We start from the raw sequence: 23,145 nt of genomic DNA, 5'->3' as shown, positions 1-23,145 counted from the left end.
GACGTCAGATCCGGTGAACGTGCGGGCCATGGTATGGTACTTCGACGACCAATCCACCTGTCATGAAATATGCTATTCAATACCGCTTCAACCGCACGCGAGCTATGTGCCCGACATCCATCTTGGTGGAAGTACATCCCCATTCTGTCATGCAGTGAAACATCTTACCATTTAGATTGCCATCGATAAAATGGGGGCTAATTATCCTTCCTCCCACAATGATGCACCATACATTAACCTGTCAAGGTCGCTGATGTTCCACTTGTCGCAGCCATCGTGGATTTTCCGTTGCCCAATAGTGCATATTATGCCGGTTTACGTTACCGCTGTTGGTGAATGACGCTTCGTCACTAAATAGAACACGTGCAAAAAATCTGTCATCGTCCCGTAATTTCTCTTGTGGCCAGTGGCAGAACCGTACACGAAGTTCAAAGTCGTCGCCATGCAATTCCTGGTGCATAGAAATATAGTACCGGTGCAATCGATGTTGAAGTAGCATTCTCAACACCGACGATTCCCGATTCTCTGCTACTGATGTGTGGAGTAGCCGCGACAGCAGCTGAAACACCTACTTGGGCATCATCATTTGTTGCAGGTCGTGGTTGACGTTCCACACGTGGCTGAACACTTCCTGTTTCCTTAAATAACGTAACTATCCGGAGAACGGTACGGACACTTGGATGATGTCGTCCAGGATACTGAGCAGTATACATAGCACACGCCCGTTGGGCATTTTCATCACAATAGCCATACATCAACACGATATCGACCTTTTCGGCAATTGGTGAACGGTCCATTTTAACACGGTTAATGTATCACGAAGCAAATACCGTCCGCACTGGCAGTGTGTTGCGTGATACCACGTACTTATACGTTTGCGACTATTACAGCACTATCTATCACAAAGCGAAAAACGTGGTCCAACTAAAACATTCATATTTCTTTATGTACTACACTAATGTGTAATAAAAATGGGGGTTACTATTTAAAAAAAAAAACAGCTGATGTCCGTCTGACCTATGGCAACGCCATCTAGTGGGCCAACCATAGCGCCATCTGGTTTCCCTCTTCAAGCTAGACGAGTTTCGTTCTTTGTAGTTTTTTCGTTTGATGCTTATTTCGTGAGATATTTGGCCCAGTCACTATCAATGGACCACCCTGTATATCTAATACATAAGTAGGACCTACTTCCAAGAGCACAACAACACCAGTGTACATGTGCTCCGGCTTCTGACGAATCATCGCGTTTGTGTTTCTTTACATCAGGTTTATTCTTATGACGACCAGAGTATAGTATTATGCTCCCCCACTCTCACCTACCTTGGCCTCACCCTTGACCATCACCTCGCCTGGATCCCTCATCTCTGCTCCATCCAATCCAAAGCTCACAACCGTCTCCGACTCCTCGAACTCCTCTCTGGCCGGACATGGGGATTGCACCCCTCTACTATCCTCAGTCGTGTGAAGTTAGCACCCCTTTTTCGAGAAATATACATTTTTTTTTCACAGTTCTTGATAGATGTAGCATAGTTCTAGAGTTCTTTGTACAAAATTTCAATAGTTCTGCAGAATTTAGCGACCAAAACAACAATACTCGAAAAAATTTTCGTATCGAAAATGTTCTTTGGCAGTTTCCGCAAAATGTAAATAAGTACAAGAGTTCTGAGCACAGTTCTGAACAGAGCTCCAAGAGTTTTTTCGAAAATCCAAGTAACATTTTTTTGTGCAGCTAATAGTTTACGAGATAATTGCATTTTAATGAGAAAATCTTTTAACTTACTGTGAAGTTGGCACCCTTTCATTCAGAAATATATATTTTTTTCAGAGTTCTTGATAGATATGGCATAGTTCTAGAGTTCTTTGTACAAAATTTCAATAGTTCTGCAGAATTTAGCGAAGAAAACAACAATATTCGAAAAATTTTTCTATCGAAAACATTTTTTGTCAATTTTCGCAAAAATTAAACTTGTACAACAGTTCTGAGGACAGTTCTGAACAGAACCCCAAGAGCTCTATCGAAAATCCCAACAACATTTTTCTTTGGCGATAATGGTTTGAGATAAATTGATTTAATATGGGACACACTTTCTTTACGGAAAATATAAATATATTCGTACAACAGTTCTGATGACAGTTCTGGACACCACGTGAAGAGTTCTATCGAAAATCCTAGTGAAATTTTTTTGTGCAGGTAATAGTTTAAGAGGTAATTGCAACTTAATTAAGAATTCCATAAGAGCTCCTACTGTGAAGCTGGCACCCTTTTTTCAGAAATATATATTTTTTTCAGAGCTCTTGATAGATAAGTCATAGTTCTAGAGTTCTCTGTACAAAATTTCAATAGTTCAGCAGAATTTAGTGACGAAAACAACAATACTCGAAAAAATTTTCGTATAGAAAATGTTCTTTGGCAGTTTCCGCAAAATGTAAATAAGTACAAGAGTTCTGAGCACAGTTCTGAACAGAGCTCCAAGAGTTCTTTCGAAAACCCAAGTAACATTTTTTTGTGCAGCTAATAGTTTACGAGATAATTGCAATGTAAGGGGAAAATCTTTTCACTTACTGTGAAGTTGGCACCCTTTTTTTCATAAATGTATATTTATTTCACAGTTCTTGACAGGTATGCCATAGTTCTAGAGTTCTTTGTACAAAATTTCAATAGTTCTGCAGAATTTACCGACGAAAACAATATTCGAAAAAAATTTCGTATCGAAAACATTCTTCGTCAATTTTCCCAAATTGTAAATAAGTACAACAGTTCTGAGCACAGTTCTGAACAGAACTCCAAGAGTTCTATCGAAAACCCAAGTAACATTTTTTTGTGCAGCTAATAGTTTACGAGATAATTGCAATGTAAGGGGAAAATCTTTTCACTTACTGTGAAGTTGGCACCCTTTTTTTCACAAATGTATACTTTTTTCAGATTTCTTGATAGATATGCCGTAGTTCTAGAGTTCTTTGTACAAAATTCCAATAGTTCTGCAGAATTTAGCGACGAAAACAACATTCGAAAAAATTTTCGTATCGAAAACATTCTTCGTCAATTTTCCCAAATTATAAATAAGTACAACAGTTCTGAGCACAGTTCTGAACAGAACTCCAAGAGTTCTATCGAAAACCCAAGTAACATTATTTTGTGCAGCTAACAACTTACGAGATAATTGCAATTTAAGAAGAAAATCTTTTCACTTACTGTGAAGTTGGCACCCTTTTTTTTCAGAAATGTATATTTCTTTCTCAGTTCTTGACAGGTATGCCATAGTTCTAGAGTTCTTTGTACAAAATTTGAATAGTTCTGCAGAATGTAACGAAGAAAACAACAATACTCGAAAAAAATTTCTTATAGCAAACATTGGTTATTAATTTTCGCAAAAAGTAAATTCGGACAACAGTTCTGAGGGCAGTTCTGAAGAGAACCCCAATAGTTCTATCGAATATCCTAATTACAATTTTTTGTGCAGCTAACACGTTACGAGATAATTGCAATTTAAGGTGGGAACCTCTTCACTTACTGTGAAGTTGGAATCCTTTTCTTCAGAAATATATATTTTTTCAGAGTTCTTGATAGAAATGTCATAGTTCTAGAGTTATTTGTACAAAATTTGAATAGTCCTGCAGAATTTAGCGAAAAAAACAACAATACTCCAAAAATTTTTCGTATCGAATACATTCTTTGTCAATTTTCGCAAAAAGGTAAATTCGTACAACAGTTCTGAACAGAACACCAAGAGCTCTATCGAAAATCCTAATAATATCTTTTTGTGGCGATGATAGTTTATACGGTAACTGCTTTGATGTTAGACCCACTTTCTCCACAGAAAAAGTAAATTCGTTCAACAGTTTAATGAACAGTTCTGGTTAACACCTCAAGACTTCTATCGATTATCATAATAACGTTTTTTGTGATTATAATGGTTTGTATGGTAATTGATTAATTGTGGGGCACACTTACTCAAAAAAAAAATTATGTCTGTCTTATGCTCTGATGCCAGCTCTGGATAGCATTGTAAGAGTTCTATCGAAAATACTAGTAACATATTCTGTGCAGGTAATTGTTTACGTAGTAACTGCCTTTATTAAGGAATGCTTATGAGCATTTCCCGTGAAGTTTGAACCCCTTTTACGATAAATATAAATTTTTTTCACAGTTCTTGATATATATTCAATACTTCTAGATTTCCCTGCTCAAAACACAAATGTTCTACAGAATTTCGGGAAGAAAACAATAACTCGGCAAAATTTTGGTATGGTAAAAAATTATTTGTCAGTTTGGAAAAAATAAATTTGTATAACAGTTCTGTTGGCAGTTCTGGATAGCACTGGAAGAGTTGCATTGAAAATGATAAGAACATTTTTGTGGCGATAATAGTTTATACAATATTTGTTTTAATCTGATACTCACTTTATCTAATATAGCAAAATTCGTAGAATAGTTCTGATGACAGTTCTGAATATCACCCACAGAGTTCTACCAAAAACTATAATAACATTATTTGTGACGATGACATTATATGAGATAATTAATGTGAGACTCACTTTTGTCATGTAAAAGTAATAAATTCGTACAAAAGATCTGATGGCATTTCTTAATACGACCCTGAGAGTTCTACCGACAACTGTAATAACATTTTTTTTTGGGATAACAGTTAATGAGATAATAGCATTTTCGAGAGACCCACTTGGTCTACATTATAATAAATTGGCACAACCCTTTTGCTGACAGTTCTGGATAGCACCGAAAGAGTTCTTTTAAAAACCCTCATAACATTTTTATGGTGCCAGTAGATTATGAAATAGATTGTGTGTTCACTCTGCAGTGGGTGTGCGCCGATGTGAAACTTACTGGCAGATAAAAACTGTGTGCCGGACCGGGTCTCTAACCCCAGGCTGTGACGAAAGAATATCGTCACAATATCCTTTCGTCCAAGAGTGCTTCTGCAATTTTCGTAGGACAACTTCTACGAAATTGGGAACGCAGGAGATGAGGTATTGCTGGAAGTACAGCTATGAGGACGATCGTAAATTCTCACTTTTATTTTGGAAAACCGAAAATCGAAAACCCGGATGTATATTCTACTAAATACAAAAAGTCTAAATGTTCAGCACTATACAAATGCCAGTACGCCTTCTTAAGACTGACTGTAGTAACTGTAGGTGGAAGCGTGGGATGTGCACGCTTAGATGATTCAAGGAGAGAAGGCTCGCCAGTGCAAAACAAACAGATGGCTGAGAGAACAGATACATTCACACGCGCCACTAACCAGATGGTGTCACACCTGTCGAGAATCGCACCAGAGGTACAATGAGCTGTGGTGGAGTGCTGTTGGCGTGGTTACTATGCAACTTACTTGATGGGCATCAATGCACCATTATATTAATGTACAATACTTGAGAAACAATGTCATTCACACACTCCGAGTTCCTTATCACTCAGTACTAGACTAAATTACCGGCCTAGTGATAAGCAGCCTATGTACCTCACCGACTACACATCTTCGTGTTATAAGAAAAAAAGGGAAAAGTACCAAGGGACACAAAATATGAATCCGGATAAACCGGAAATCCGGATTACTGAGGACCAAATAAACGAGGTTCTTATTTACAAATTTCGAACTTATTATTAACTTTAGTACTGTATCCCCTCAACATTATAACACCTCTATCAGTCATGTATTGAATTAGGATTTAAACATACTACTTAGTTCGTTTGTACGATATATTCAGTAAATATACTTACATTTCTATACATTGTAAAGACTTTTAACTCTCGCTGTAGTGTAACTCATCAAACTTCCATACTTCCTTTCTAACTAGAACAAATGTTTGCAACAATATTAACGACAGCAATTTCAAATTTATTCGTTACACACAGCACATGTTTTTATGTATCCTAGCGGCTGGTGATGTTGCCACATAACTTTCATCCATGAGGGTCCTGGGTATATTTTTAGCTGTTAGTGGGTCCTGGATGTCATGAGAGCTCAAAACAATTACTGTTTTACGTAATAAAATTCATCTGGTTCTTCCTGATTCTAAAAATATACACTTCATGTGTGCCTTTCAATGATGTATGATTCAGTATCGACGCTAATGCTCTTTTGATGAGATATGAGCCGATTGCTCGTTTTTATCCACTGTGCCCTTTCGAATTTCATTTCAGCGATTAATTTATTTGTTTATCAACGTAGTAAGTAGTACAAAGCTAATCCAGAATGTAAACTGCACTTAAATTCTGTTTGAAGTGTTTAATAGTCAGTGTCCGCTGTCTGAACGTCAAATTTCAGATTAATACACTGTGCCTGGTTGCGTTATTTTATAGGAATTTTATTATTGTAAGTGGGAAGTACTAGATAATGTTGAAGAAATCCAAAGCATATTGTTCGAAGAGCATAATATTATTCGAAATCTACCTGTACCAATAGGTGCAGCCAAAGCAGCATTTGTGATGCTGTAATTACCTCATAGATAACGATATTTGTCTATTGTAGTTTTGTATTCCAATCAAAATTTTGAGAGCATCAAAGCCTCATTTCAGCGTGAGAGAGGGGTAAAATCAATAGATGATATTGAATTGAAAGCCTTCATCAGTCTCTTGTATTTAATTGTTGTTAACAAAAGTAACAGATAAAGCCTGTAAGATCTGTGTGGAACTGATGGTGATGGCATTGAAAAATTTCACCTTCCAAATGAACATAAAACGTTTCAAATTTATTCTGGAGAGCCTTAGATTTTACAGTCGCGCTATTCCTGATGAAAGGAGACAATTAGACAAGCTAACAGCTATTCGGGAAATATTTACTGCGTTTGTACGCAACTACCACAAATCTTACATCCTTGGAGAAAATGTTACAGTAGACAAGAAGCTGGAGGGATTCTGTGGAAGGTACAGTTTTTGCCAATATGTATCAATCAAAACAAACGAGTATGGATTCTTAAGTGTGGATTCTTAAGAATTTTACCTGTACAGTTTGGAAATATACGCTGTGTTGCAACCAGAAGGATTTACCAACTGAGCAATAAACATTTTGATGTTGTTCTGTGACTGTGTAAATCTATATATCAGTCAGGTCGAAATGTGAAAGCGGACAACTGGTTTACTAGTACTGGAATGATAATAGAGCTATGAAGGGAGAATTTTTCTTTTGTTGGCATGATGAAGAAAGACAAGAGTGGAGATTTCTCTAAAGTTTGCTATCAGTAAAAGAAGGGCTGCCCACATTTCCTTTTTTGGCTTCCACAAGACTGAACTCTAGTTTCCTCCGTACCTAAAAAGGGGAAGTGAGTGATCCAGGCATCACGTTTGCATGAAGATAATTCGATAGATGCTGACATTGTAGATAAACGGAAGCCATCCACCGTAAATTTTAAAATAGCGTTAAGTGTGGTATTTTCACAGCGGATAAGCCGAATGCTTTGTACAACGCTGCAAGAAATGTGCGCCGCTGGTCAATGGTTGTATTTTTGTAATGATCAGTACAGTTGGAATCTATGCACAAGTGATTTATAGTGGCAACAGTAAGAACTGTATCAGAAGGAAAGAGTTCCTGAATCAGCTTTGTTATACAATGTTGTTTTCTTCGCTAAATTCTGCATAACTATTGAAATTTTGTACAGAGAACTCTAGAACTATGACTTATCTATCAAGAACTCTGAAAAATATATATATTTCTGAAAAAAAGGGTGCCAGCTTGACAGTAGAAGCTCTTATGGGGTTCTTAATTAAGTTGCAATTACCTCTTAAACTATTAACTGCACTAAAAAATTCTACTAGGAATTTCGATAGAACTCTTCACGTGGTGTCCAGAACTGTCATCAGAACTGTTGTACGAATATATTTATATTTTCTGTAGAGAAAGTGTGTCCCACATTAAATCAATTTATCACAAACTATTATCGCCATAGAAAAATGTTATTACGATTTTCGATAGAGCTCTTGGGGTTCTGTTCGGAACTGTCCTCAGAACTGTTGTACAAGTTTAATTTTTGCGAAAATTGACAAAAAATGTTTTCGATAGAAAAATTTTTTCGAGTATTGTTGTTTTCTTCGCTAAATTCTGCAGAACTATTGAAATTTTGTACAAAGAACTCTAGAACTACGGCATACCTGTCAAGAACTGTGAAAGAAATATACATTTCTGAAAAAAAGGGTGCCAACTTCACAGTAAGTGAAAAGATTTTCTCCTTACATTGCAATTATCTCGTAAACTATTAGCTGCACAAAAAAATGTTACTTGGGTTTTCGATAGAACTCTTGGAGTTCTGTTCAGACCTGTGCTCAGAACTGTTGTACTTATTTACAATTTGCGAAAATTGACGAAGAATGTTTTCGATACGAAAAGTTTTTCGAATATTGTTTTCGTCGGTAAATTCTGCAGAACTATTGAAATTTTGTACAAAGAACTCTAGAACTATGGCATATCTATCAAGAAATCTGAAAAAAGTATACATTTGTGAAAAAAAGGGTGCCAACTTCACAGTAAGTGAAAAGATTTTCTCTTAAATTGCAATTATCTCGTAAACTATTAGCTGCACAAAAAAATGTTACTTGGATTTTCAAAAGAACTCTTGGACCTCTGTTCAGAACTGTGCTCAGAACTCTTGTACTTATTTACATTTTGCGGAAATTGGCAGAAAATGTTTTCGATACGAAAATTTTTTCGAGTATTGTTGTTTTCTTCGTTACATTTTGCAGAACTATTGAAATTTTGTGGAAAGAACTCTAGAACTATGGCACATCTAACAAGAACTGTGAAAAAAATGTATATTTCTCGAAAAAGAGGTGCTAACTTCACACGACTACTATCCTCCACACCTACAAATCCTTAATCCGTCCCATCCTCTGTTATGCCAGTTCCGCCTGGATATCTGTCCCCCCCCCCCCCCCAAATTCTATAAGCCTCTCCAGATCCTTGAGCGTCATGCACTCTGCCTCGCCTTCCGTATACGCCTCCTGTCCCCCATGCGGATCCTCTATGACCTCATTCCTTTCCCCCATCTGCTCCTATTCCTCGAACATATACTCTACACCTCCCGCCTCCTTGATCCCCCTCACCCCCTGGTTGCTCCTCTCCTCTCCCGTCCCCGCCCCCCGCCACGCCTTTACTGTTGTGTCCCCCCTACCCTCCATCTCCTTTCCCAAGGTGGCTTCCATCAACTCCCCCTCCCAGATGATGCCTTCTCTCCCTCCATTTATCACTCCTATCAACTCTCATCCTCACCCCTCCTCCTTTCCTCTGTCCTTTCCCTGGGCTCCCTCTTCCCCCTTCCATCCTGTGTTTCTCCCCGCATAACATCTCCCTACCTCCCTCCTCCCCCCAAGTCCTTTTGTCTTCCTGTCCTCTGCCTTCCCCACTCGCTGTCGCGTCTGCGCAGCACCCCCCACCCCTCTTATGGGTCCTCATCCTCCATTGACTCCTTTCCCCCCTCCCCTCTTCACTTTTCCTCACCTTTCCCCCTTTTTTATTTTCCCATCATCTGTCCAGTTCCCCCCCCCCCCTCCCCCCACCAGCTCTCGACTGTGGTATATCATATTTCAGTGCAGTGTTCCAGTGACTTTTCAGTGTTGTTTTCGTCTTTTCCCGTGTTGCGAACAGAAACCATGCTGTCGCTGGGTGTGAATTTTATGTCTTTTGCGAACAGAAGCCAGACTGTCGCCATGTTTTTAATTGTCTGTCTATTATTTTATCTGTCTGCTTCATATGTACTTTTATTAGTATCATCATCCCTTTCTTCTATGTTTTAAGTTCCACGATTTTTTCACCATGTTACCCTTTGTCTCCGATTTTGTCACCTGTTTTTTATTATATATTATCTTCTACTTTTTTTAAAAACAAAGTCTGTAGGCTGAAGAGCCGCATGCTAAGCTCCTGCCATGCCACCCCCTTCGGGGGGAATCTAAATTCAATAAAGAAAAAAAAATAGTATTATGCAGTGCGGGAGAGCTTCCACGGGTCTGTGGCAGTAATGAAACACAGCATGACAGCTGTGGAGTACCTGAACACGAATGAGGACTATCTGTATCCGTTCATACTTGATGTATTCTCCGGAGGTGATGCGATTTTCCAGTCATAAAAATCTGTCATAGGGCAAGAATCCTACTACGTTCATTGAGGAGCATGATAGTGAACTCAGGTTGATGTCTTGGTCACCAAATTCGCTTGATCTGAGTGATGGAACCCATGTGGCACGCTGTCGTGTGCCAGATACGTTCCCGCAAAACCATTGGCCCGTATTAAAGACCTGTTTGTTGGCATCTACCAAGGAATTGTCGTAATCACGACACGCTCGCAGAATCATTGCTGTTGTGCGTTCCAGGGGTGGTGAATATCTTGTTCTTCCTACAGATTTCTGGCTATCAAGAAAGCAGTGACGTGTTTGCGGTACTCTCTGTATTCTTACTTGACACGTGGTGTGAAAGCCGCGGAATATTTAAACTTTGTGTGCCCAGTTTTTCTTGCTTTTTGCATTGCCCGTCATTTCTGGTGCTAGTAATGGAAACATGTTTGTAATGGACACATTTTTCTTCATTGCTTGCTGTGTCAGATTGGGATAGAATGTGTCGTTTTATCTGCAGTTCTTTGATTACCTTGTTTCCTCTAAATGGATGTTTCCACCACTGCCACAGGCACTATAATCTTCAACGCTATTAATCACGTTATCGTCTATGAAGTCTTTTTCTGGATCCACTACTCTGTCTAACGCAACTCTATTTGAGCAGCCAAACGAATACTCATGTTTCTGGAATATCATATCCACCAAAAACATTGTGAAAGTGCCATCAACCTGCCCCGAACCGCCTTCTGTTGGATAACACACACAACGTTCCAAACATCAATGGTTTCGTTCATTTTTGCTGTGTATGTATGACAATACTGACATACGTATACTAAACATGTCAGCTGCTTGCTGGAGGTAACATTGACTGGCGTCTTAATCCCCTCCCACCCTACTCCTCCTCCTCCTCCTCCTCCTTCTCCTCCTCCAAGACTGTAATCGCTGTTGCGTACAAACCAAGAGCAACACAATCACGCGCCGTCGCAGGCATTGTTAGGAATGTGAGATGGGTCTGTCTTCAAATGTTTAAATAAAAATTCCTGTTTGATTCGATAGACGTTCTTTGTTAGCGGTTTCTGCAGTGTTGTGCTAATAGTCCTGTGCACGTTTCACATTGCACCACGTCCTGAATGCTGTCACGTCTATTGCGGAAAGAACCGCTTACCGTACTTCAGTGTACGAATTCACGTTTGCTGCCGAACTGGTGATATAACAGTTGTTGGCCCCTACAGTTTCGACACTCCGCTTCGATTTTGGATGGTGCCTCTGGTCATTGCTTCATTTCGTAGTTACTTCTTCGGATACACTGTAAAATTTCTTAAATTTGTTGTCTTCTGTCACATCCTGTGTATTTCACAGTGTAATAACTTATTTAGCGGTTGGAAGATACTTAGTGCAGAGGGAATTTTCCAGCTCCAATCTTGGCCTGAAAGGTGCCCCTCATACGTCCTAAGGAGAATTAAAACAAAAAAATTAACGTACATTATTTTGTGTCAGATTATTCGAGAAGTTTATAATGGTGTCCAGGTTCGTGAGCATCTGGTCCGGATCTAGGGTTCTGTTCTTGTTCTTCAGAGCGCCGTCCTCGATAGTTTTTGGCTCTAGTTGTTCCAGCGCCTCCTCAACTCTATCACGAATCGTGTTGGTGGCTTCAGTACTTGTAGTCTGGCTGTCCTGCAACAAAAAAACGACGGTTGGTTAGAGCCTCAGGTCGCCGGCCAATATCAATGCATCAAAAAATAATAATGTCACAAAGCGTGCAGTGATACGAATATTTTCACCCGACAGCACATAGCCGAACGTATGCTAATGGGCACTCCGTCATCATGCCACATGTGGCCCACCGGGACCATCCGACCGCCGTATCATCCTCAGATGAGGATGAGGATAGGAAGGGCGTGTGGTCAGCACACCGCTCTCCCGGTCGTTATGATGGTTTTCTTTGACCAGAGCCGCTACGATTCGGTCGAGTAGCTCCCCAATTGCCATCACGAGGCTGAGTGCACCCAGAAAAATGGCAACAGCGCATGGCGGCCCGGATGCTCACCCATCCAAGTACAGTCACGCCCGACAGTGCTTAACTTCGGTGATCTGACGGGAACTGGGGTATCCACTGCGGCAAGGCCGTTGCCATGATATTGAGGCGATTATGGATTTATAGAAACAGCCTAACATCAGTGATGGTCGTGAGCAAATTAGGTGACATAGGAACAGGAAGGCCCACACTGGCGACACATAGCCCTTGGTAGCAAGTAGGTGGAATTTTGAACCTCGTCTGTCTCTCGGGGCAGGAACTGAGAGCACGTCACTAAGTTCATACACTGGGTGTTTCACCAGTCTTCGCGGTTGTAGGGACGACTTAGCAGATCAAGCTTTACTTAGGAACCCATGTCCGGAAACAGTTCGTGTCCTGTTACATGGAAAACAAGATTCACATATTTGACTCCTATTTACTTTGATTTTACAACAGCCGTTCGATATGGCGATCACCAATTTCGGTGCACACAGCGTATCTTCGCAGTAAGTTCGAATAAACTGTGTCTAAGATGCTTCGTGTATGATTAATCACCGTTACTGCAGCCGTGATCCGTGCAACCAAACCTTCCTCCGATTGAAGAAATGTATCATAAACAAGACTCTTTATGTGGCTCCACAAGAAAAAGTCCAAAGGGGTTAAATGTGGGGATTTTGGTGGCCAAGAATGTGGTCCACCTCGGCCGAGCCACCTGTCCCCGTAGACTACGTTCAGATGCTTTCGGATGAGAACTGCAAAATGTGCTGCTGCGTAGCATGCTGGAACCACAATTCGTGCCGAATGTCCAATGGCACATCTTCTAAAAACTCCACCAGCACTTGTTGCAGGAATATCAAGTACCTAGCATCCTTTAGGTGGGGAAGGATGTAGAACCCAATCACACTAGCATCGCAGATACCTGCCCAGGCATTAATGCCGAAGGTGTCCTGAGATCTTCGTGTACTAGTGGCTTAAAATGTGTTTCGTTGCTGAACACAATTTGCCTTGGAAACTGTGGGAAATCCACACAACGGTTTAAAAACAAAGCACAGAAGTTGATAGGAGGCACAAAATCCTGAGGGAGCATGGCGTGTTCCTTCTGAGGGTGATACGGGTGGAGTTTCTGTTCATTGCAGAATACATCAGATAGACGATTGAGACACATGGAAGTCACGTGCAATGGCTCGAGTCAATGAGTTCTCTTCCACTTGATGAAGCACTCCCTCTCCAAATACGACAGTGCACCGCCTTCTCGGAGCACCGCAGTTTCCTCTATCGCTTGCGAATTTCCCACTTTCCCGTAGCCGTTGTTCTACTCTGGCAGACAGGGAATGAGATGCAGGAGAAGCTCAACGTCTGTACCAAGAGTACTTTCCAAATCGTGTGACTCCATTACGGCGAGCTTCACCGTAAATTAACAGCATATAGATGTACTCTGCGGTCGTGTACTCAGGCATCCTATTACTGCAGTATCAGTCACCGTATTGTCAACCGACGCCTGACACATCACCAGGAAGCTTGAAAGCAAGGACATCACGTGACACTGCGTCATCATACCATTCATCACTGTGGGTAGTATATCAGAACAGGTGAACTGTGTAAGAAACATCTAGAGCGCGACTGAGCGGCTCTTATTTTCCGTCTCCGGGCATGACTTCCTATGTAAAACTTGATCCACTAAGCCCTGTCTACGACTTCTAGAAGTGTGTAACATGAATTGTGAAACACAATGTGTAGCACTTATATTCGTGTCGACTATGCCTACCACACTGCTTACAGTGTCGTCTGTGTCAGCACGTTCTTTGGTTCAACTTCTGTGTAAATGTTTGATCACATTTCCCTCCAATTGATAACATTGTAATTATAGTATGCTTGTAATTTGAAGAACTAAACTAGATAAACTCCACCCCGACAGGCCATGAAGGCCCAAAGGTATTGACTGTCAGCCGTGTCATCCTCAGTTCATAGGCATCACCACTGGATGCGGGTATGGAGGGGCGTGTGGTCAGCACACTGCTCTCCCGGCCGTATGTCAGTTTCCGTGACCAGAGCCGCTACTTCTCAATCAAGTAGCTCCTCAGTTTGGCTCACAAGGGCTGAGTGCACCCCGCTTGCCAACAGCGCTCGGCAGACCGGATGGTCAACCATCCAAGTGCTAGTCCAGCCCGACAGCACTTAACTTCGGTGAACTGGCAGGAACCGGTGTTACCATTGCGGCAAGGCAGTTGGAAATTCTAAGAACTACGTTGTGTAAAAATACTGAAATGTTGAAATACTATTTGTAGAACTGGTTCACGTATAGGAAATGTAGATTTGTACTCATGTAAAACCTGGAGGGAAGTACCTCCACTACGAAACCCGCATGGCGAATATAGAAAAGGCGTATTTGGCGGTAGACAGTCAGTCTATGGCTAACATGCAAATTGTTCACATCCCGCATATTGATGGAGGCAACAAAGCAGCAAGACTGAGTGATAATGCCTCGGATGGGGAAGAGCACTGGTTAGTTATTCAAGGCCCTTATTGGTTGGCTGTGAATTACAAAAACCCAAGAGGATAATTTTCAGAGCCACGAATACGTTTGCCACCTTTATTTCAGCTACAGAAGATCGCCAGCGCCACTACCTGCAGCTAAAGTAAAGGTTTAGTATTGTAATTGTTTGCGTGGACGAGTTATTGATTTACATGCAAATAATAATCGGTCTTTGTTCAACTTTGTGTCGAGAACCTTGAATCACTCCTCAGTCACGTTAACTAGACAGGATCTTTTTCTTAATGATGCAATATATCCGAGTGTCTTATTTTGTTGCACTGCAAGGTATTTATTGCTTTAATAGTGCCGATTATCTTTCGTGCAGCAGTAAATTTCTTAAGTGTTCAGTTACTTTTATTTCTGAAATACTTGACGTAAATCTCCATAAGTGAGTAGCCTAAGGTTTGCAGAAGTGTAGATGCAAAGAAAAGAACTAATTACTTTACTTAAAAGTCATTCTTACTCAGATTTGTATCCAGTATTAAAAGTAACTCAATACAACAGTGATCATAATAAGTGGTTATTGGCTGTTGCAGTTTAAGGGCAAACTTAATGAGCACCTGCTTCATAGTTTTGTTGAAGTGTTTTTATTCATGTATTTCCGTTTAAAAGTGTTTTCATATTGTGTTTTTGCGAGAAACGTCCAGTTCTCATCTCAGTCAACTGACAGAACAATTTCTGAGTTCCCATGCTAACGTTGAACCCGTATGACAGTTATTATTCCAGTTAAGGCTCTTGTGAAGTGCTGAATAGCTTTTCTGTTCTTTAAAGGTTAAATGGCGGAAATTGTTCAGGCTATAAAAGATTCAGAGGCTCCATATCTTGCTTAAGCTTTGTTTAATGTAAATAAGTATGTGCTCCCTTTGAATACACATAGTATTAATAACAATCTGAACTGCAATTTTAAGATCATTTCTATGTCAGTGTTTCTTGTTACTTAAAGGGTAAATGCTGCTTATGTTCAAATTACTTGTATTCCTCCGTCAGTAATTGGTTGCGTAAAATGAACCTTAGCTTTCTTATGTCGAATACAGAAAGTATATGTCAGTGAGTGACATTTTGTTGTCAAAACATTTTAAATTTAGATATGTGTTGCTCTTGGCACACTGCTGATCTGACACTTGCTAGATCGTGCTGCTATTTCAGGTCCTACTTGCAAAACAGAATTTAGTGCCAAGTACAGTTATATGCAGTAGTTAATTTTCTTGTTGAAAAGTATTATCACTTTGTATTATTTTGGTACATTAGGCTGGCGAACGTTTTATTCGTTTACATAATTACAGTTTACTTTAAAACTACAGCAACCTTAGTTTGAATTCCACTAGTTCAGTTACTGCTCCCTATCAACATATAACCTATTGGATAAAGAAACATAGCCGGATACTTTTTCCATTAATACACGATCACGGTCATTTTAAATACCTATTCATACGAGTAACATTATCGGCGAATTGCTAAGGTCGTGGTAACCGGTACACACTCGTCGAAGAATACCAAGATATATGAGCGACGTGCCGCAAGGGTTAGCACACTGGATTTAAATTCGGGAGTACAATGGCTCAATCCCGCTTCCGGCCATCCTGATTTAAGTTTACTGTGATTTCCCTAAATCGCTTCAGGCAAATGCCGGGAGAGTTCCTTTGAAAGGGCACAACCTGCTTCCTTTCCCATCCCACCCTAATCTGGTGGGATCGATGATCTCGCTGTTTGGTCCCCTTCCCCATATCAACCAACCAACCAACCAACAAATATAATGTCGGTCAAAGGCCTCATCCAAAATCGGCGTTACCAGGAAAGTTATCAGAGAACAATTCTTTGGAATTAATGACACTATCTGACAGAGGGTATTGATATAAATCAATGGGGAAGGTTGAAAATTTGTGCCAGAGCAGGAATCGATCCCAGGTCCCCTGCTTACCAGGCAGATGCGCTGACACCTGCGCCATTTGTACACAGCAGTATTCGCAGCTGCACGGAATACCCTAGCATGCCTCCGATCAGACACAATTTCTCGACTTTTACACACACTACAGATACAGCGGCCCTCGTCCATTATTCGCGTTACTAGCATCATTACGCCGACTCCCGTAAGAGTTTGAGCGTGGTGTGCAACCGCACTAAAGTAATCATCGGCCATCCTCGCCTTAATTATATATATGTGGCGTGTGTTCTTTCAGACACGTCTGAAAGAACAGACACCACACACATAAAAATTCTCCTGTTGCAATGGGAGGAGCATGAATGTAAGACCAACACGGCAGGAGCCAGTGCAGTAGTTTATCTGAAGGCAACTGTCGAAGCGAGGTTTTCGTGGCCGAAGAAGAGGCAACTTCTAGATGGACAGTGTTAGACAAGGCGCCTCCGTGAAGAGACCAGGTCCGTGAACCTATGAGGTCATTGTCGCTGTAGCAAACCATGTTGCAGTAGACTGGTAAACTGCCTGTGCGCAGAAAACTCCAGGAGCAATTTTGTTGTCCTTATTTCGCTTCGACATTCGTCACAGTTGCGATAGGAGTCTTTTATTTGTGCGGCTAGTTTCAGACCATCACGTTCATCTTCAAGCTAAATGGCCGTAGCCATAAGCGTAATCATACAGTTCCTACCAACGTACACGTGAGTAACCAAATATTTATTATTCCTAATCAATAATTATTACATAGACACAAAACGAGCCCGCCGTTGTGGCCGTGTGGTTCTAGGCGCTTCAGTCTGGAACCGCGCGACCGCTACGGTCGCAGGTTCGAATCCTGCCCCGGGGATGGATGTGTGTGATGTCCTTAGGTTAGTTAGGTTAAAGTAGTTCTAAGTTCTAGGGGACTGATGGCCTTAGAAGTTAAGTCCCATAGTGCTCAGAGCCATTTGAACCATTTGAACACAAAATGATGAACTTTGTATGAACATACATTGTGATTTCTTTCCATTCGAAAGCACCAAGGTAGGTTTTTAATGGCTTGCACACTGAAATTCGTTAAGAACATACGCAGTTTTTACTAGTATTCCTGTATTCACCAATTATTTTGAACGCCCAGCCAAAATAACAGATTTTGTATTGCTGCTCCCCACCCTTCTACAACTCTGGAATATATCTACCACCTTTCAGAAGAATCTTTGAGTGATATTAATCTGCCGGCCGGAGTGGCCGTGCGGTTCTAGGCGCTACAGTCTGGAACCGAGCGACCGCTACGCTCGCAGGTTCGAATCCTGCCTCGGGCATGGACGTGTGTGATGTCCTTAGGTTAGTTAGGTTTAATTAGTTCTAAGTTCTAGGCGACTGATGACCTCAGAAGTTAAGTCGCATAGTGCTCAGAGCCAGTAATGATATTAATCTGGCGATCGTACTAGACTCAATTATTTCAACTGAACATACACGACCTGTAGGTCGAGGTAATCAAGGACCCATTTCAAGCAGAGACGACAGAAGGCCATTACCACAAGCTGAAGTAGAATACGACGTCATTGCGAACTGCATGTCTAACAATGATGACTGGCTAATACGCCAAGAAAAACGGGACACTTCCGCTACAAACGAGCAAAGACGGTACACGTGGTTTCACGAGCAGCGGAAATTATGAAAATCGAATACACTGTCACGCCGATATGATAACTCAGGCTACGGTCGTTTTCCATGAAAGTGATAGATTTTAATTTTTTAGAAATGTTGTCGGGTATTCAGTGGTGTTGCGTCATCTTCAAGGTGCGATATTTCGGCAAGATAATTTGTCGCACTCTTAAGGTGGTCCTGATCCCAGACTATCTACCGCTGGGCGCAGTCTTGTACAAGGGGAATCAGTTAAGACTTGCACCGCAGATATTGCGGAAATGGAGAGTGCTATTGTCGTGCAGTTTTCCCAGAATGGATTGATAGTAATGGGCTCGTATTGTTAGCCAATCGGCAGGATGTAACTGTACTTATACAGTGCATTTTTTGCGTAAACATACACTTTTTTAAAAGGAACAATGCCCATTGGCATTAACGAACTGAGAGTAGGGTAAATTAGAACGTTTGTTCCAGGATTCTAGCGAGAGTCTTTACGAGATATTGTATTTCGGAAAGTTACCACACTGACACTTGTATAACAGCTGTGGTAACTCACACTAAAGAACAACACAAGTGGATACACTACTTGTGTGGATCCTCACCAGCAACGAGAAAACTGACCACCAAAGGTTGTGTTCAAAATGACCATCGGCAGTGGCAATAAACGCTTCTAGTCTGGTGTGGAACGACCGCTGCACACATGCTAGCATTTCAGCGGAGATGTCCGAGCAGGCTGTAGTAATACCTCGTTGCGTATCATCGGGTGTAGCAGGTATGTCCTTGTAGACAGCGCCTTTCAGCTTTCCCCACAGAAAACAGTCTACAGGAGTCAAATCCGGGGAACGGGCCAGCAAAGTTACAGGTCCTCTGCGACCGATTCAACGATTTGGAAACAATTCGTGAAGACATGGTGCAGTACTTGTCTGTGAAATATAGACCTATGAGCTGATGGTTCATCATCCTCCACTAGGGTTATCAATAGACCAGTAGTGCATTTTTCCGCGGTTTACGTGGCCATGATCAGTAAATGTGGCTTCGTCACTAAACAAGATATATGATACATCTGGAATATTCTGTCTTAATGCCCATGTACAGGAGTTAACACGCTTCTTATCGCTTCCATGCAGCTCTTGATGAGGAGAGATGGGATAGCGATGGATCCTATGCCGATGGAGAGTGCGTAGGACACTTGCCCAACTCATGTCTTATCCTCCTGTGATAGCGAGGGAGCTAACGTGCAGATCAACTGCAACAGCAGCAAGAACATTAATTTACCCCTCTTCTGTCGTCACTTGTTTCCTTCTGTTACATCGTCTAGGTATTGCACTACCACCTTCACGTAACTGGTTGAAGTGGTTGATGCATAACTGCTAAGATGATTAACGTCTATTGGGATATCTTGCCGCATACACCGTACGAGTACGAACTGCATTCTTCCTACACTTTCCGTACACCATGAGCAAGTTAGGTTTTTCTGCATTGGTAAACACCATCGTCCACTCAGGACCTATTGATTGGGTTGTCACACACTGACTGACCAGCAAGTCGCAATGTACTCAGGAAACACAAAAGCACACTGTAAGCAAACATAACTTCTTATCTAGCAACTACCCACGTCGAATGGCACAAACCAGTGTTGGTGTGAAACGTTTAAAATATCATATCCCGTAACTGACTCGCGTACAGTCCTGCAGCTGACACAACTTACAATCTAACTTACCCTACGTTTAATTTGATAATGTCAATAGGCACTGTTCCATTTAAAACGTGTTTACACAGAAATGCATCTCCTAAGCCGGCCGCTGTGGCCGAGCGGTTCTAGGCGCTTCAGTCCGGAACCGCGCTGCTGCTACGGTCGCAGGTTCGAATCCTGCCTTGGGCTTGAATGTGTGTGATGTCCTTAGGTTAGTTAGGTTTAAGTATTTCTAAGTCTAGGGGACTGATGACTTCAGATGTTAAGTCCGATAGTGCTTAGAGCCATTTGAACCATTTTGAACACTTCCTAAGTATTTTTACAGTCTGTTTATTGGCTAACAATACGAGCCCCGGACATAAACTGCTCACGATACCTGTTCCAGTCGCCGCCACCGCCTGCCTTCAGGGTGTAATACGGTATAAAGACGCGGTACGGATGAAACTCGTCATCGTTCCGCACGCGCCAGAACATGGATTGACTTACAAACATTTCTTGAGCAATACTCCGTATGTCTGTCGAGGGCGTGTTCTGCAGCAGTGCTAATGCCTCTGGTTTTCACACCGGAATCATAAAATTAATTCATCGTGTTTCGATGTAGGGCTTGAGCGCACGTGGGCCATTACGATCCGTTGCCAGTGAACAACTCACCTATCGCGCACCCCTCTGGCAGAGACCTGTGGATGACGGCGAACAAGCGTTGATATAGCCCTCAACGATTCGGGAACCGCTAAATGTACGACCGCTGAGCGCAAAAGCATTTCCATCTGCCCTTTTCTCCCAAAAAAACCGCTCCATTACCCGTCCGTTCTGCACAGTACCAAACACAAGAGTGCCCGTCTGACACAGGACGAACCAGATTCTGCAATGTGCGCAGCGTCACCGTCGGTGCAACGTGGTATCAGATCAGCATTTGCACTGTCAAACGCAAGGCGTTCGCGTCCCAGCAAACGCAAGAAGAAACTCCACAGTGGTGTCCCACCCGGAACACCTGCTACCATTTCGACTCAGAGATATCAAGTTTATATGCCTACCTTCCCGGCGGCGCGCGACGCTGTGAAATGACGCCTAGCGCCGAATGCTAAGGGATGCCAATATGGGTTGCCGTGTGAAAGTTGCTTGTTGTCCCACTCTACCAGCCCTCTCATTTTTTTACATTCGTTTTAGAAACACCCTGTATATCATTAGTATTTAAAAACATCATCACCATATCTTGTAATTTATGGCTGCCTTGTAGTAACTGGTCTACGGTTGCTATAGTAATTTCCTTCGTGCAGATGGCTTAAGACACATAAAACCAGTTCATAAATAAATAACAATTATTTCCAGAAATCTGGACATGTTTTCCCTCTTGTAAATTTTATTATAATTTGAGGGAAATTTCAGTTAAATGTGTAATACGAGGGCTATTCGGAAAGTAAAGTCCGATCAGTAGCGAAACAGAAACCACTGTGAAAATCAAAAATGTTTTATTTGAAACAGTTTGCTACACCTTCCAGCTATTTCTCTACAGAATCGCCGTTCCCACTTAAACATTTATCGCAGTGTTGTACCAAGTTTCCAATGCCCACGTCATAGAAGGTAGCCGCCTGTGCTTTCCACCAAATCTCTACGCTGGTCTGTGCCAAAATGTAGTCTTCATAGCCAGCGGTTCATGAGAGCAGAAACGAAACTCATTGGGAGCTAGTTATGGGCTGTACCTTGGGTAATCAAACATTTCCCATCGAAAACGCTGGAGGAGCATGCTACCTCTGCCGAGTGCGGGCGAGAATTGTCATGAGGAAAGAAACGCATGACAGTTATGTTATGCTGGCAGCATGATATTAGGCGAAGTCTCTCACTAGACCCTCACACTTGACGGGAGACATTTTTTTTCTAGGCACCTTTACATGTTCAGTGTGCTGTCAAAACTGAGGAGAGTGACGCCACGTGATCGACGGGCATACTAGAGACACAATGCAACACATCCGAGCAAAGTTTCGTCGGATTTTCACTGTCGTTTTAATTTCTTGGTTGATCGGACCTTACTTTCTGAATAGCCCTCGTAATATTCAGCACCAGAGAGCAACGTAAGAATCTGAGAATTAAGGCCAGTATTCATATTGATTATGACAGGGCTAGATATACAAATACAATCCACAAAAGTGGCATATTTCTATACTATACTGTACGTTAAAAACGCGAAATACTCGTACAATGCAATATATCACCTATACCCACATTCGCTCGTATACAACTTGGTGTTTAGCATTGAGGAGTATGTGGCTAGTAGTACTGCAGAAATGAGCTTACCTGTTCACATAATCCATGTATTAGCTCTTGGTGCCTGGCAGAGAGAACGTTGTAGTGGTATCTGGAAAGGCAATAATTTTTGTTTTGTAAACGGTACTTACCAACAATGAGGTAGTTGTTTCCTCCGTAGGTGGCAACGTTGTTGGAGCCATCGTAGTTTTGCATATGCTACGTAATCCTTCTGCATGTTCTGAAACAAACATGAATTGAATTTTTGGTGTGACAGATACACATTGCAATATTACAAGTTCTTTTAGCCAAGTGAAATGGCCGGCTCATGATGTCGGAGGAAAAACTCGCCACAGTCACTTGTGTGGCCAAATGAAAGCTGGTCTCAAAGGGGACGATAGGCCCAAAGGCCTCCACCTAAAAGGCGCCGAAACTCCGTGGAGAAGCGCTTAACGGCTGGGCAACGCCCGTCCTTTCTTGTAGGAAAAAGTACGGTGTTAACTGCCGAAATACAGACGGACGAATAACAAATCAGCACTTAAACTGATAAGGTTGTCTTTATTATGAAACGAGTTGTTAACTTCGTTACAAATAAGCAAAGACGGGCTATGTTCCAGCATGTCATTTGCGAGCTATGTTCCAGCATGTCATTTGGGGAGATTTTTCTTTCTTTTACACCCATCAGTTGATATAAAATTAATAATAACGGCTTGAGCACGGTGGATCGACGTGCCGGGTTCTCACTAAGCAATCACCGGTTGCTTCAGCTTCTACTGAGACGAAGGTTCAGAGAGACACTTGTTGCTGGGATATCGGCAAGCCCACAGACGCAAGACGACGTCAGGTCCGAGAGACACGTAAATTTGGCGAGATGCTGAACATACATTTCTGTGTTCGTTTGAGGTCATGTCTTTCCTTTAATCATCAATTCGTGGCATAGTTAATTTTGAAGGAACTGGTTCGGATAGGACGAAATTTACGATTCTTGATAGCCACTCAGTGATTTAACTGTATTGAGGAATTCGCCTGGTAGTTAGAATAGGATTTTACGTCTGATTCCCTAAATAAATTAA

At 41.6% G+C, this 23,145-nt stretch overlaps 1 protein-coding gene and 1 pseudogene across 1 annotated transcript in view; both read right to left on the bottom strand.

The window, feature by feature from the left end:
* LOC124595462 overlaps nucleotides 1-23,145 on the bottom strand; it is a 287,251-nt gene that overhangs the window by 152,614 nt on the left and 111,492 nt on the right. Inside the window, exons 5-6 of the mRNA XM_047134211.1 lie at nucleotides 22,225-22,313; nucleotides 11,536-11,727 (exon numbers count right to left, since the gene is read on the bottom strand). Coding sequence (XP_046990167.1) covers nucleotides 11,536-11,727; nucleotides 22,225-22,313 — 281 coding nt within the window. The remainder of the gene's footprint in view (nucleotides 1-11,535; nucleotides 11,728-22,224; nucleotides 22,314-23,145) is intronic.
* LOC124596902 lies at nucleotides 12,069-12,185 on the bottom strand (annotated as a pseudogene).

The sequence above is a fragment of the Schistocerca americana genome, chromosome 2 (assembly GCF_021461395.2).
Source record: "Schistocerca americana isolate TAMUIC-IGC-003095 chromosome 2, iqSchAmer2.1, whole genome shotgun sequence".
Taxonomy (NCBI): domain Eukaryota; kingdom Metazoa; phylum Arthropoda; class Insecta; order Orthoptera; family Acrididae; genus Schistocerca; species Schistocerca americana.
The sequence above is the reverse complement of the archived record's forward strand: the minus strand, read 5'-3'. Positions and strand labels throughout refer to the sequence as shown.